The sequence below is a fragment of the Neodiprion virginianus genome, chromosome 2 (assembly GCF_021901495.1).
Source record: "Neodiprion virginianus isolate iyNeoVirg1 chromosome 2, iyNeoVirg1.1, whole genome shotgun sequence".
In the NCBI taxonomy this organism is placed as follows: domain Eukaryota; kingdom Metazoa; phylum Arthropoda; class Insecta; order Hymenoptera; family Diprionidae; genus Neodiprion; species Neodiprion virginianus.
In genome coordinates this window covers 8,771,086-8,785,403 of record NC_060878.1, presented here as the reverse complement: position 1 = coordinate 8,785,403, position 14,318 = coordinate 8,771,086, and the positions used below count along the sequence as shown (strand labels likewise).

Below are 14,318 nucleotides of genomic sequence, written 5' to 3'. Positions count from 1 at the left end.
TTTCATTGTTTATATTATTCCGCGATTAGTACAGAAGTTCATGTCAAGTTCTACGTATATGATTACAGTGTCGTGTGCACAAGTGGAATTTCCATAGGAATGAAAAACTAAATCATCTGCTACTTAACGGACTAAATTTCAGCATTTTTCAAATTAATTTTAGTTCGTTGATCAACGGAAGTTTGTTAAAATTGTGCACAAGTTAACAACTTACTATTTCCTTGACAAAATGACTCGGTTGTCGCGTGGTTATTGAGATTATATTTAGTTTGAATTGAATCATCAGCCACTTTAGCACTTCGAAAAAGAAGCCGTTTTCTCACGATCGAAGGATATTTCAACGAAACGTTGTCTACCGAAGATACTTCACCGTTTGTCAAATTGTTTACGAGTTTTTGAAAAAAAAAATATGAGATTTCAGTTGAAATGTATACACGTATCGGAGAGAAATGATCGAATCTAGTATCCTGATAAAATTTAGCAATAGAAATCAACTGATATTCAGCTGAAAACTGATGGATTGTTCATTCTCGCGTTATTCTCTTCGATTGCTAATAACGAAGAAACTAAAATATCTCTCAAACGGCTTTAAGCTCAATATATTCTGAATATCGGTTTCCCTAGCCTGAGAAATTTGACTTATTCTTTCAAAAATAATGATACCAAGTTGACCCCCCAAGTTGAAGGCATTCGGTCCCATTACCTAGCTGTGCAATTTGCATCGAGAAAATTTTCATCAGAATGTTTCCGCCATCGATGAAACCAAGCGCATACCCCATATAGGATAATTTTTATCGCGACAGGATCGCAATGGTCGAAGCGAGGCGAAGGCGTGACGGTTCGCCTCCACGTCAGACAAATACCAAGCGAATCCGCATATTACGCGGGCATCCTCTAGTGGCGGGTGCTTCTGCCGTTGTGGGATCGCGATCACGAGGAGCAACAACAGCGTCGGTGGTAACCTGGCGTTGAAAATTATTCAATTTGAATACAGACGGCAAAGTCCGGGCTGTTGTTGATACCGGTGGCAGTTGCAGCTATCCGTACACCGCGAAATTTGCAACCGTGCACCGATCCTGTCGGATAACATTGTACGAACCCCCGATCGATCAATGCGATCTTGTGTAATTTGATGTACGGCTACGCCGCTGCTTCCCTCCGACACCGAGTTCACTCTACCGTGTAACTGCGTATTGCAGCGTGCCTAAAACATGGCTCCTCCTGACCCAACGAAGGCGGGGCCATTGCTGGTTTTATACCATTCAGAAATTGCGAAAAAATATGGTAGGAACAATTACGCGGGGGAAACGCAGTAGCGTGAACATTTTTTTGTTATGTACGGGAGGGTCTGAAGTCCGAGACACCGCTACACTGAAATTCGTCAGAAATACGATTAAAATATGTCTTGCGCATCGTTTTCCGACCTCAAACATACATCTCCGACAACGAAGGTATCCCAGGTCGATCTCTCCGATTTGATTTCTGTTGTAATATGTTACAGAAGACTAAAAACTAAGCGAATTTTTTCTCAGACAGTCGCACTAATTGCCCACTGAAACCTCGCGGTTACCGTCTTTTTTTTTTTTTCAACATTATTACTTTTACAATAAAATATATACCGAGAATGTGTTCGAAAGACGTGTCTCTTGAATGCGGAGTTGAGGTGAAAATCTGAAAAAATTCGTCAACACGCTAAATAAAAGGAACACCCTAGTGTCGCTTAACTTTTAGTCTACTGTAAAAATACCACAAAAGCAGTCACATAGGAGAGATCGACCTTACTTGTAAGTCAAATAATGCGTATTTCACGATTTTTACGCAGCAAATAATGGGTCGTGGGACATCGTTCAGTCATCATTCAAACTCGACGACATTTCGGACATGTATATAGCAGATAATTCTTATCTAGTAAAAAGTTGCTCGGCTAAATTGAAAAAAATCATCCTCAATGTTCTACTAAAAATTTTCCGATAACCATATCATATTTTACTCTTTCGGTAACTTGGAATCATTTGAACATTCGTCTCTCTGGAGTATTCATGAATCGAATTTATTTCAATGCTCGTATTTTTGAACATTTCGAAATTTGACTATTGGAAGTTTTGACCGATTAAAGTTCGGACTGTTTCGGATAATTTCACGCGTAGATCCGTAATTGTCATTAAAAATTCTAAACTATTGGGAATTTCACGTGAATTTGATCGCTCGCCCTTTCTGCATCAAGCACCAATAGTATCGTTAATAATGGAGAGACGAGGATAGGACATGCTAATAACACAGACCGCGTCTCGTATTCCGCATCCTGCATCCCGCATCCTGCGTCAAGGTACTCAGGAATAATTTGCACCGCACAGCTAGGCGTGGGCGTTGACAATAATTCATTGTCAGACAGCAGTGGTTGCTAATTTCCACGACAAAGTACCGCGAGATCTTCGATGGGGAAGGTCTCGGAAGCCGAGGAGGTAGAAAACGCGGCTACGGAAACCTCGGTAACGATCGATGCGTAATGCCGTTGAATTTCCGACGTTGACTTCAGTCCTCCTTCACCGCGGATTCGATCTCCGCTCGATTACGCGACGATTCGATCTCGTTCGATCCGTCGATCGGTTCCCAAAGACGAGCAGTGTCTCGCAACACCGACTCGACGGAGTCGGACTGACTAATCAACGATTGAAGACACGCGCCGCCGCACGCGCCTTCCAAGACGACGGACAACGTCTCTAGATTTGACATCGCGGCGCCTGACTGGGCCTGACGGGGCCTGACAGCGACGTACGCGACGCGTGACCGGAGGCTGGTCGTGCCTCCTGTGCCGACGTCCTTCCTCCGGGCCCTCAAGAAGAGACGAGGAAGGCACGCGCCACTCTCTCCAACTTCTTGGAATAATTGCGATTGAATCGCCGGCCAATACGTGCGGACGATGCCGTACGATCAACGATCGCCTCTTCCTACGACACAAAGAACACGGTGAAGTAGGTACGGCTGTCTATTTACAGAAATGTCAAATCTGACTTCATGGAACCACGAACCGTGGTGTCGATTTTATCTTGAATTAACGCGCGGATACGAATCGTCGAAGAAGGCGTTGCAAATGCAAAACGTCAGAAATCAAGATCGGTGTCATGTTTTAGATATCCGATTACTGATCGTAGAAGCGGTCACCGAAGCAAAAAGAACATCAATTTTTCGCTGCGCACGACGGGCCGTCCGATACTTACGTAATGTGGAAGATTCTGGCATTTCCCGATATTTCAAATCGAATTCGCCGAAAGTTGGTCGAATTTTGAAAAGTAACGAATGCTGCAACTGCATGCGAAATTTCAACAAATTCCGAAAATCTAGAATCAAGAGCACCTAACTCAGACTTGAATCACGAATTGTTCTTGTGTTGCATCTGGTACCAGGAATGTAATGATAATAACAAGAATAAGAAGAAGAAGAATCGATGTAGCAATGCCTACACTTTAAAAAGTGGCGATATTGAAACGGACCAAAATTAGCCTGTTCGAACTACTATAGAACAATTTTTGTGGTCAACTCGGAAATTCAGCATCAGGTAGCGAGTGATGGATTTTCATAAAATTATAGTCCATTGAAGAATACACTTAAACACTCATCATCAGTCATTGTTCTCCACTTCGTACACGTACAAGTTGATATAAAGTAACTGTACCAGGTATTGACACATTCAGACTCGATTATTGATCCTTTTATTTCCCAAAATTACCTAATTAACGGGACAAATTGTAAATTTTTCGACGACTGTAACCTATCGCTAGAGAGTTAGACACCGCAATTTTATTTTTTGGTAATTTCCTGACTAAGGATCAAACAGATACAACGAAAAAAGAAGGTCTACAACTGGTACGCTTGCCTTATAAATATAGCCGGTCACTTTCGTACCGCAATAACTCGAAGCTATACCGTAATCAGCGAGCACTCGAGCTTTCCGATCATTACGCGTCCTATTACAGCATCTCGATGGCGATCCAGCGTTGTTTTCCGCCGCTCGAGCGGTTCGCTCGCTTACCGATTCCCGTGCCCCGGCGAAGAATCCAAGGCGGATCGGCATCTCTTGGATTCGTCGGAGGAAATACCGCGTCGGGAATATTCGACGGAGCAACGCAGCGTATATGCCGCGCAAAGGTCGCGGGGCTGCCGAGCGGCGGCTCCCGGTTTCGAAAAGACTCGGTACCCGCGCCCTGGGAGAATAAAGTATCGGTCCAAATCGGGGCCCGGGGGCCCGCCGCAACTCGCCGGGAGGATCAGAACGAACCACTAAATATTGTGTTAGCGGTGGAGAATACAGCCCCGGGACACGTGTAGCGAACCGTAGGCCGGATTCCGCACGGGCAGATCGGCCCGCCGATTATACGCTAATTCAACGCAAATTCCTCCTCCGAGATATCTATATCGCTCGCATACATCTCCAGCTCTCGCTTAATCAGCGGAGACCGCCGCAAGACGACCGTTCCTGGATGCCTCCGTGCACGCGGGGTGCTGCCGACTTCCTCCCTTATATTCTCTCGTACTTATTTCCCGGGGTGATCAGCTGGGACGCATACCGGGACTGCCGAATACTCGAAGACGTGGTATTCACAAATTAAGGGAACGCCTCGATGCAGCTGCTCTGTAACGATTTTCGTAAGGTTCTCTCTCTATCTATCCTCGCATTGCGAACCTCTTGACTTTATTTCGACTCGCGATGCGAATTTCTTTATTTATTTATTTCTTTTTTCCTTTCTCCTTCAGAAGGAAACGGTCGAGCGAAATTTAATTGGCCGCGTCAATTTTGCGTTACGTATTTTCAAATTATTCGTCGGATTTCCCGCGACTTACCGAAAGCTTCGTCGGGAATTTAGGTTATTGACGCTAATACCGAGTTTCAATGATTCGTTTACGAGGAGTAAATGAAACCCGGTTATATATAAAGTATTTGACAGCACGACGTGATGAAATCGTGACTAATGTATTTTGTTAATTTCAAATAGAATCTACTAGTTACAGGTATTTTGTTGAAAATGAAAATTAATGTATGTGTATATAATAGGGTGTTTTGGAAAGAAAATTAATTTGCGGTTTTCCACCATGGCAACCTGTGAAAACTTTGGTCAGGTTAAAAAAAAGACTCTGTGAAAAGATGAGCATTTTACGTTATGTGAAAGATCGCACTCAGTTCATTTTTCACTTGTTTACGTTTTGAGTATATGAAGTATCATGAATAAATTTTTATACATATGTTAAGGTGTGTCAAAAAAGTGAAGTAATTTGTTAAATGTCCTCAAATAATTTTTCACCTGAAATAACATTTGCACGAGTAGTTTTATCATAAAATGATGAGAGATCATTTTTATAGAGCGTTCAATTTTCTACGAAAATGTGTCTGTGAATTTTCCATACGACGCATCGCTAGCTAGTTGTAAAGGAAGATGCTAAAACAATTTTTCAGTGAAAATTTTCATTGAAAATGAGAAACAAGCAGAATATAAGCGCAAGAAACCTTACGCTCCTTATGAACCAGTATCTACGTTTCATCTGTCTCAGAAAATTGAAGCATTGCATAATTAATTGACAGGAAGTGTTCAGTTTTGAAATCCGGAATAATTTTCGTACGAAACGATTTAATGTAGCAAGAATTCACTCGGATTCCGTCACCGATTCCATTGTACGATTCTAATTCTTGATTCGTCAATATTTGTATAAAAACGTTATTCAAGTTGCAGAGTCATTTTTTGATCTAAAAAACCTTAAAAAATACTTTCAAATAGTCTTAAACCTCCGTTAATGTCACTGATTTTTTTATCACCGGTCTACAAAATCAGGATTTTACGCAAGAAGGTAGTTTATTACAGCTTTACTAAATCTGTATCTTCTCAATAACTGAAAATCATTTAATAAAGGAGTTTCGTAATTTTAATAAAAGAACGAACAAGTATCTAACCAACACTAATAACGTATTATCAATAGATGAATTCCCGCAATAATACAATAAACTCGAAGGAGTACCAATGAACTCTGAAAAAAATGTACCCGAAGGAAAAACAAATCCGGAAACATTTCTACAGTCGATTCCGACTCGCCCCAATACGACAACGAACATGCCCGAGTAATTCCATAATAATGTTCGACATTTTTCCGGTTTAATTACGTCAATTCGACTAACCACGCAATCAATTACTTATAATTGCAATTTTCGTTCCTCCAAACTCCCGCGACTACTTTGTCATACGTATATATGCAAAACGTGGATGCAAGTGTACGGTGCACGTCTTGCACCGTCATCAGGTAGACGGATGCAAACGTGTTCCGGATTACGAGAGGACGGCGAATTAGCGCCGGCATCATATCTTCATAAAACGCCCTGGTTATTATTCGCCCGACCGCGCAAAGGCCGTTAATTTGTCGAGAGACTCTCCTCTCTTTGTCGCAAAAGACACCCACGCACGCCGATCGTCTCGCCCTCCTCCACCCTCCTCTGCACCCTGCAAACACTGGTTGCCGGGATGTCCGTCCTCGGTGATTAGGCTCGTCGCCTCGTTAGGACGCCAGTTTTTCCAACCGCTAATGAGACACGGAGCAGTCCTGCAGTCCGGTCCGCGATGCTGACATGACGTATCTATCTTCCTATATTCCTTTTTCTCGCATACATGCGTCATACGTTATATATGTACATACCTGTATACGCGTTACACGTTTATGGAAATTTCTTAATCGAGTCGAACGTCTTTTGCTTTATTTTTCCGTTGCAATTTTTTCAGATCTTAGTTATACTTGATAAGACGATGTCTATTTTCACAGATCTTAAACGCTGAGAAGATTTTCATTCGTTGCAGTAACTAGAAAAATTCAGTAAAACAGGTATCGTTGAAAAAACTGTTTGAATATCGTTGGAATTACGAAAAACGAGGTACGCCTAACCATTTTTACATGGATGTTAACAAGAAAACAAATATTTATATATTTCTATTCGAATCGACACAAGTCTTCTATTCTTCGATTACATCGGGTAAAAAAAAAGGAGTACTTCATTCGTTACAAAATCTGGCAAATTATTGATACGGCCACAAAACATCCTCGACTGGTAAAAATTGCGGATTAAAAGGAAAATCGCTATCCGTCGCGGATGTCCTCGATAATTTAATTCGCGAATATTCCGTGCGTGTTTCTGAAAATACGCTACAGCTGCTCAAGGCGTGTCTTTACCGTGCGGTTACACCGCAGGCGTCGTTTATGTTCTACCTCGGCGATGACGGAGGCGTCGGAGGCGTCGGGACGCTGCAGAAACAGACTCGAGTCACCGCATTCCGTCCCTTGCGACGAAACCACCGCGCGAATTTTCTTCGTTCACACTACGATTCGGTGATACGACGAGGTTTCATCGGAGTTCTATTATTGTTACAGACTGCGTTGCACTGGGGTGCGAAACACGGGAACGAGGACATCGTTAAACTCATCGCCGGTACCTACAAGGACTACATCAAGAGTGTCAACGAGACCACGGTGAGCTTCGATTGGAATTTGTTTCGTTGTTTATTTCTTTCTCTAATTTTTGACTTTTTTTTTATTGTTCATTATACGTAGATATATATCAGGGCTGTTCATAAGACGGCCGTTTTTTTTAGATTTCGCGCTTCTCCGAGATTTTTTGTACTTTTTTACTAAAAAGTAGCTCACGCTTGGCGAAAAAAGTAAAAAGCAGTGAAATATTTTAATATTTAAATGTTGGAAAAATTAGTCTTTACGAAATTTAGCATAGATTTTTTCACACTAAAAAGAATCTCACGCAAAATAGTCTTTTTTCGAAATTTCAACGTCTTCGAGGCACTGGTAAAAAAAATTTTTCAGCCCAGCCTTTTCGCGTGTGCTATTTTTTAGTGAAAAAGTACAGGAATCTCGGATAAGAGGGAATTTAAAGAAAAGGCCTTCATCCGGACCGTCCTAGTATACATGTATACATATTACAATTTACCTGATTTCTGTGTGTTTTTTTTTTTTTATGTTTAATCCGTCGCTCCAATCTCCCGCTCATCGTGCACGAATATCGAATCAATTGATGATCTTGTTGCAGAATGGGGTAAGTCTGTCAAACACAAGTTTGAATCAAATAGTATTATTTTTTATGAAACATAGTATCGATTCTTCGAAAACATTATCGATGATTATTCAAAATCGTTGGAATTTAAATGATGTCGTACGATAATTAAAATATGACGATTTTCTTATTTTTAACCACTATAATCGATCTAGTAATGCAAATTTTGGAAGTCTGGCCTTGGAATCGTTATCCGTGACCCCAAAAAAACCTCCACCTACCAATTTCTACCAAAATCGGAATATTTTTAGACTTTTCTCCACCATATAGAATTGCTATATTGGATTTCGCAATCTGACTTTAGATTTGCGATCAGCCCACCAACAAACAGACGAGTACTAATTTTCATTTAATCTAAATGTTTTTAGTATTTTTTTTTTTTTTTTTGCAACTTATTGAATACACCAAATTTAAATTTTGCAAATTGGACCTTAGATTCCCCAAAAAACCTCACGGTATCAATGTTCATTCAAATCCATTTATCCATTCTCAAGATACCATAATTTTCATTTGATTTTTTGAAACTTTCGTATCGAAATAATTGAAAATGTACCGAACCGATCAAGGCGAAAATCTAATCATTTCGAAGTTTGTAAAAACCGCGTCGGTTTAGACCAAAATCATTGAAATCCTGTAACTCGTTTCTCGAGACATCGTCGGACAAAAAATTTGATAGCACATCTGAAAATGATCGGAGGCGATTGTCCAAGCTTGAAAACGCGGAAATCCGGTGAAAACTAAACTTTCAATTCTCGGCGTGATTGCCTACAATAACTGGTTTTTTTTTCGTTTTTTTTTCTTTTCTACGAAAATCAGGAAAACGGGAAGTCGAAAACGCATCGAGACGTTAATTCCCCGATTGAAATCCTACCGTCGGTTCACCACGGTTACCACGCAGGGCACGCGGTGCACGATTCTCGGGGGCGTCGCGACGTCGTCGTCCCGAGAGTCTGGGGGGCGGCGGCCGGCTGATAGGATCAGACGTGTGTGGTCCCCGGCTTTACTCTTTATAGGACTTATATAAGGCTCGGCTCGTTAGCGGCGCGCGACAAACAGGGCATCTGCCGAAGCCCGAAGCCCGAAGCCCGGAGCTTCGGGGCCCGAGGAAATTCTCCGGCTCGCTTTTGCCGCCCTTGTCCGACTCGGCGTTTGTCTTCCTCCTGTCTTCGCTCTCCGGCTAATTCGAATCGAGAGACGAGCAGCCCCGCTGCCTCGTCTGTTTCCCGTTGTAGGTAATCCGAGTCGGGCTGTCGTCACCTCGGTACCAACTCCGACGGATGAAACCCCTCCCCTCTTCCCTACCTCAGCCACCAATCATTATTCTTACACACGTTTTCACACCTGTGAGATTCTTCCGTCACACCTCGACGTCTTTCCTGTCTTACTCCAACTTCCGACGATCTTGGACCCTCGCTTTTTCGGAGCTTTTGCGAAGGGGTGAAAAAGCTTGAGCAAAAATTTACACCGTGATTACATGTTTTATGATTACTCAAATTTTATAAAGCGATTACGAGAAAATACCTCGACCAGATGATTTGTCACGATTTTTTTTAAATTTCGTTACTATAACCGATGATTACTTGTGCAGATTTTTTATTTTTTTTTCTTTTTTTCATTTTTGATATTACTGATTTCGCGTCAGGGTAATTTCGGAGATTACCAAATTATTTCCAATGATATTGACGCGATAATCGTTTGAGCGAAACACCCCTTGGATTTTGTCTCGAGTTAGGAAAGTTTTCTTTACTCAAAACGTGTATACGTGAAGCTTCTTGACGTTTCAGGATATTTCGACGACGTATAATAATCGAAGTTTACGACCGTGCATACATTGTTACAAAGATTCTTTGATCTACGTATATAATTTCTTAACCCATTGAAGCGTACCGAGTATGAATAAGTTCTGCGTCTAAAACTTGCTCAAAGTGGGATTTTGATTGTGAATCGAGTGGTTGAATAGGTTGAATTTTACCATAATAAATAAAGAACTTCGCTTAGGGAGCCACAATTAAATGAAGAGGAAAATTGGCAAAGGCTTTGAGTGGTTTTTCTACGATTCTCCTTTTCAAATATACGTCTGCCATACATATATAATAATTCCTAATAAATGTAATCGACAGTCACAGCTGGTTAACGATTTAGAGAATTTTCGCTCGTTTTGAAAGGCATCGGAATAAATTCGCAAGACGACGGTCGTTATCGTAAAACGTGTAAAATTGTACTTCAAACGAGCACTGACGAAAAGAAAAAGAAGAATCAACTTTTATTTTATAAAGAATCGTGTCAATTCAGAGATTCGAATCAAATCTACCTCCACACCTGCCGATTCTCGATAATAATAACGCGATATACATGACGGTAAATACGAATCGGTGTAAAATTAATTCACCGCGTACGCCCGAAGCCAGAAGGCGCGGAATTTTTAAGCCTTGTGAAACACGTCTTTATTGCAACGCGTTTTGTGGTATCTCAACGATGGTCAGCTGGCGCGGTACAAACCATGGAATATACCGGAATCCGAAAAGAAAACCGGACGACGAGAGGGAAAAAAACCATGAAGATGAAAGAGAGAAAGAAAAAAAAAAAGTAAAAACGTACAAAAGTAAATAACGCACACAGGGAAAACGTCCAGAGGGAAGGAAAGGCCTTTTGATAATGGCCGCTCTGGCGCGCAGATCTCTGATCTCTCGACGGTGATAAGAGAACCTCGTGCATGCGGCTAGAGTCCGGCATTATTTATCCCTCCGGCCTAGCCGGCCGCTTCAACTCGACGTACTCGTAAACCTTGCCACGTGTATTTTTCTCGTCGTAATATCATCCGCGGAATTAATCCTCCGCTGGACAGCATAGAGTTTTTCCCAACGATTTCTACTAATTAACTGGTGAAAAATTTCGCAATGCGAACTATCGGAACATCAATTAGGCACCTGATATCGATTGCCTGAATTTTTTGGAAATATTCGACAAGCCTTAACTGGGGAAAAAAGTGCCCAGTCGAAGATTAGTCGAAAAAGTGAGAATAAAAAAGATATATTTTACAGCAGTATTATTTGATAGTGAGAATAGTTTGTACCTATTTTTTAAATTTGAGACAATTTCAACCGATTAACCCTCAGGAGTCGAAGATCAAACTCGTCCTGCGTAATAATTTACAAACGGTATACTTTAAAAATTTAAGAACTTCCAAAATAAGCTTTGTAAAAACTGACTTTTTAAATTCTCACAGTGACTTTGTAATCGTACTGATTTCACTCGATTTAATCACTCGATACAGTTCCCTTTCGATCTGAAGGGACATCTTTTCACGATAATTGAATCTGCCATTTGTTTCGAACCGTATTCAGCCATTAATGAACCCGCTTAAGTTGTTCCGCAAGAATCGTAGGTTCTATTATCGCGAATAAATCGCTACTTCTAAGGATGACAAATTCGTTGCGGATGATCTTCTTTGCCCTTATTTTATCCACCCTCTCCGGGGATCCCGGTATCCTTTATACGGTCGTCGATCTCCGATCTTCGAGACTAACGTCGATTGCCTTCGCGTCTTTCTTTCATTCCTTCAGCGAGGCTGCACTTATCGCTCATCGGCAACTCTTTGTAATCGCGACAAAGACAACGAGATGCGACAAGGCGCTCGTGTGGCGCTCGCGTAAAATATACGGTGCCAGTATTTTATGCACTTGCACCATACGCAGCGAGTCGGCTCGACTTTCTCGAGAAAAAGAGATGAGGATATTAAAGAACGGGGAAACTTCTTCGAGCTGCGCACGCTTCGTTCGCGTTGTTTGAAAATTTCTGACAAAATTCGTAATCGCGAGGATGCCGGAAAAAATATGAACAAGCTAGAAATAATAATAAGTAGAATAAAGATAACGAGAAAATGTTTCGACAAAATTCAGCTGCTTTTTTTTTCTTTCGAAGCCGCAAGTCATTTTTCTACTGATAAATGAAATGGTGAGATTCGTCGAACTGTTCGGTTAAAAGAAAAATGATGGAACCAAAAGCGATGACTGGGCGGAATTTTATCGAAATAATGTCTTCTTAATAATTAAGATAATTTCTTAAGAAGCGAAAATTTAATTTATAGAATTTAAAAATGTAGAATGCCAAAATATAGAATCGTCAGAATTCGTCTCTGTAATATAAAATTGTTTACAGATTCTAGATATTACCATTCTATATTTTGAATTTATCACACTTGAATTTTCTACATCTTAATAACTCCACGAATCAAACTATCACGTATTTGAAAATTCGGTATTTCGATCCTTCTATCAATCCGGCATTCTAGTCTTTCACCCCCACCCCGTCACCAGTTTAACCACAATAATCCTTACAGGATAGCCTCAAAAAATACTTAAATACTAGAAATAGATTATCAATTTACAAAATGCAACATCGCATTTATACCTGCGTAATTTCCTCATCCAATTATGTATTTATTTATTAATATTCAATAATTTCCGTGAGCATATAACGTTTGTCAATCAGATCCACAAACCTTACCGTAACAATTTTCCCCATGTGTGTCGTAGATGAAAGGGGTTTCATTTAACAAGCGAAAGTGAGGACGTGGGGTAAAAGTCGGTAGGTTTTATACCTAAAGGGGGGCGAGGTTACACAGATATAGGTAATAGAAACGCGAAAGAGACGGGATGATTTAGCGGCTCGTAAAACCTGGAAGATATTATAGAGAAATATATTAAAATTGAAAAATCCAGAAAGCCGCGTCGTGGCCGCGCGTACGTATAACCTATACCTATATACGTTACTGTATATAACATAAGAGCGAGGTAGCAAAAGCTGTGTAAAAGAGAACCGCGCAGGGTGCCGCTGCGCTGCCGTGGCTGTGATATACGCCCGTCGAGATATTGGTGGCCGGTCGGCAGCTGTCCTATTTTCGCACCCCCGTGCCACTTGCCCCGTTGCTGCTGCTGCTGCACCAGATTCGCGCGAGAATATTTCCCTCCCTCCCCCCTCCTCCTCCCCCCCCCCTTTTACCCCCTACTTTAGAACGCAGACAATGCTATACTTTAAAATATTGTCAAAAGTATAAAAAGATATATGAAACCCCGCGAGGGTGGGGGCGGGGGTGGGGGATGGGGGGTGGGGGGAGGGCCCTATACGCGTTCGACTCTCGCTCGCCAACCCCCGGGGGTGTTTCCACTTGCCACTTGTCGCAGGCGCACGTGTCGCCGGTATTGGACTCGGAAAAGGATACGCGTGTGCACCCCTTTTTCACCCCATCCCCACCCCCCGACAACGCCGGGATGACGGTCTTATTATTATACCCCATAGCGCAACGAGACCCGATGTTATATATATATATATATATATATATATATATATATATATATATATATATATATATATATAGACACTCGTTGACTTTAAAATTGACTAAATTTCACGGCTTCGAAAAACCCATGTAAGTGTCTTATACTTTCGAAACCGGGACCCTTCCGCAGTTGCATTGGTATAAAAAAAAAAAAAGAAATGGACGTAAAAAATCACCGTTACTTATGCGACTGCAACTTCAATTTTATTTCCCACTTTTTTTTTTTTTTTTTTTTTTTTTTATTGCTCGGTTTTCTTTCTTTTACCAAACGATTCTTCGTTTTACGCCCCTTTCGAATCAGATACACTGAGAGAAATTTTTAATTCCGGTTACCGCTCAGTTCTTAATTAACTATTTTCATTTTTTCACCACAATCGAAAAATATAGTTCTGGGTAGAAAATGAAAATTAGTTTTCTAGCTGATGCCGGAAATTCTAGTATCCGTTGCTATTCTTCATCATTACGATCAATGTTGCTATATTTTCTTGCAACTGTTGTGAAAATTTAATGGTTGTGCAACGATAAATTGACGTTGAAGCCTTGTTTAACTAAAAAAGTAGAGTAAACCTCAGAAACTGATTTTGCGTTGCAACAACCAAAAAAGAATCGACGATTACGCAAAATGGTTAGGCCTACCTCATTTTTCGTAATTCCAACAATATTGAAAGTTTTTTTTTAACGATACCTGTTTTACTCAATTTTTCTAATTACCGTAACAAATGACATTTTTCTGAATGCAGCCTAGTTATTATGTGATTGAGTTTTGTTTCAATTAACAGTGCAGCAGCCGCTTCTGAAGGAGATCTCTTATTTTCAGCATCAAATATTTCAAGTAACTGTGAATTTTGCAAGTGCATAATCATTCCCGTTTGAAATTCAATCCGTCGA

At 41.0% G+C, this 14,318-nt stretch overlaps 1 protein-coding gene across 4 annotated transcripts in view; it reads left to right on the top strand.

Moving 5' to 3' along the window:
- LOC124298792 (ankyrin repeat domain-containing protein SOWAHB) overlaps nt 1-14,318 on the top strand; it is a 147,915-nt gene that overhangs the window by 122,916 nt on the left and 10,681 nt on the right. For all 4 annotated transcript variants that reach the window (XR_006906884.1, XR_006906883.1, XM_046751289.1 and 1 more), the window contains 2 exons: nt 7,402-7,500; nt 8,069-8,074. Coding sequence is in view for 2 of the 4 variants with exons in the window: in XM_046751289.1 (XP_046607245.1) it covers nt 7,402-7,500; nt 8,069-8,074 (105 nt within the window). In the remaining 2 variants the exon portion in view is untranslated. The remainder of the gene's footprint in view (nt 1-7,401; nt 7,501-8,068; nt 8,075-14,318) is intronic.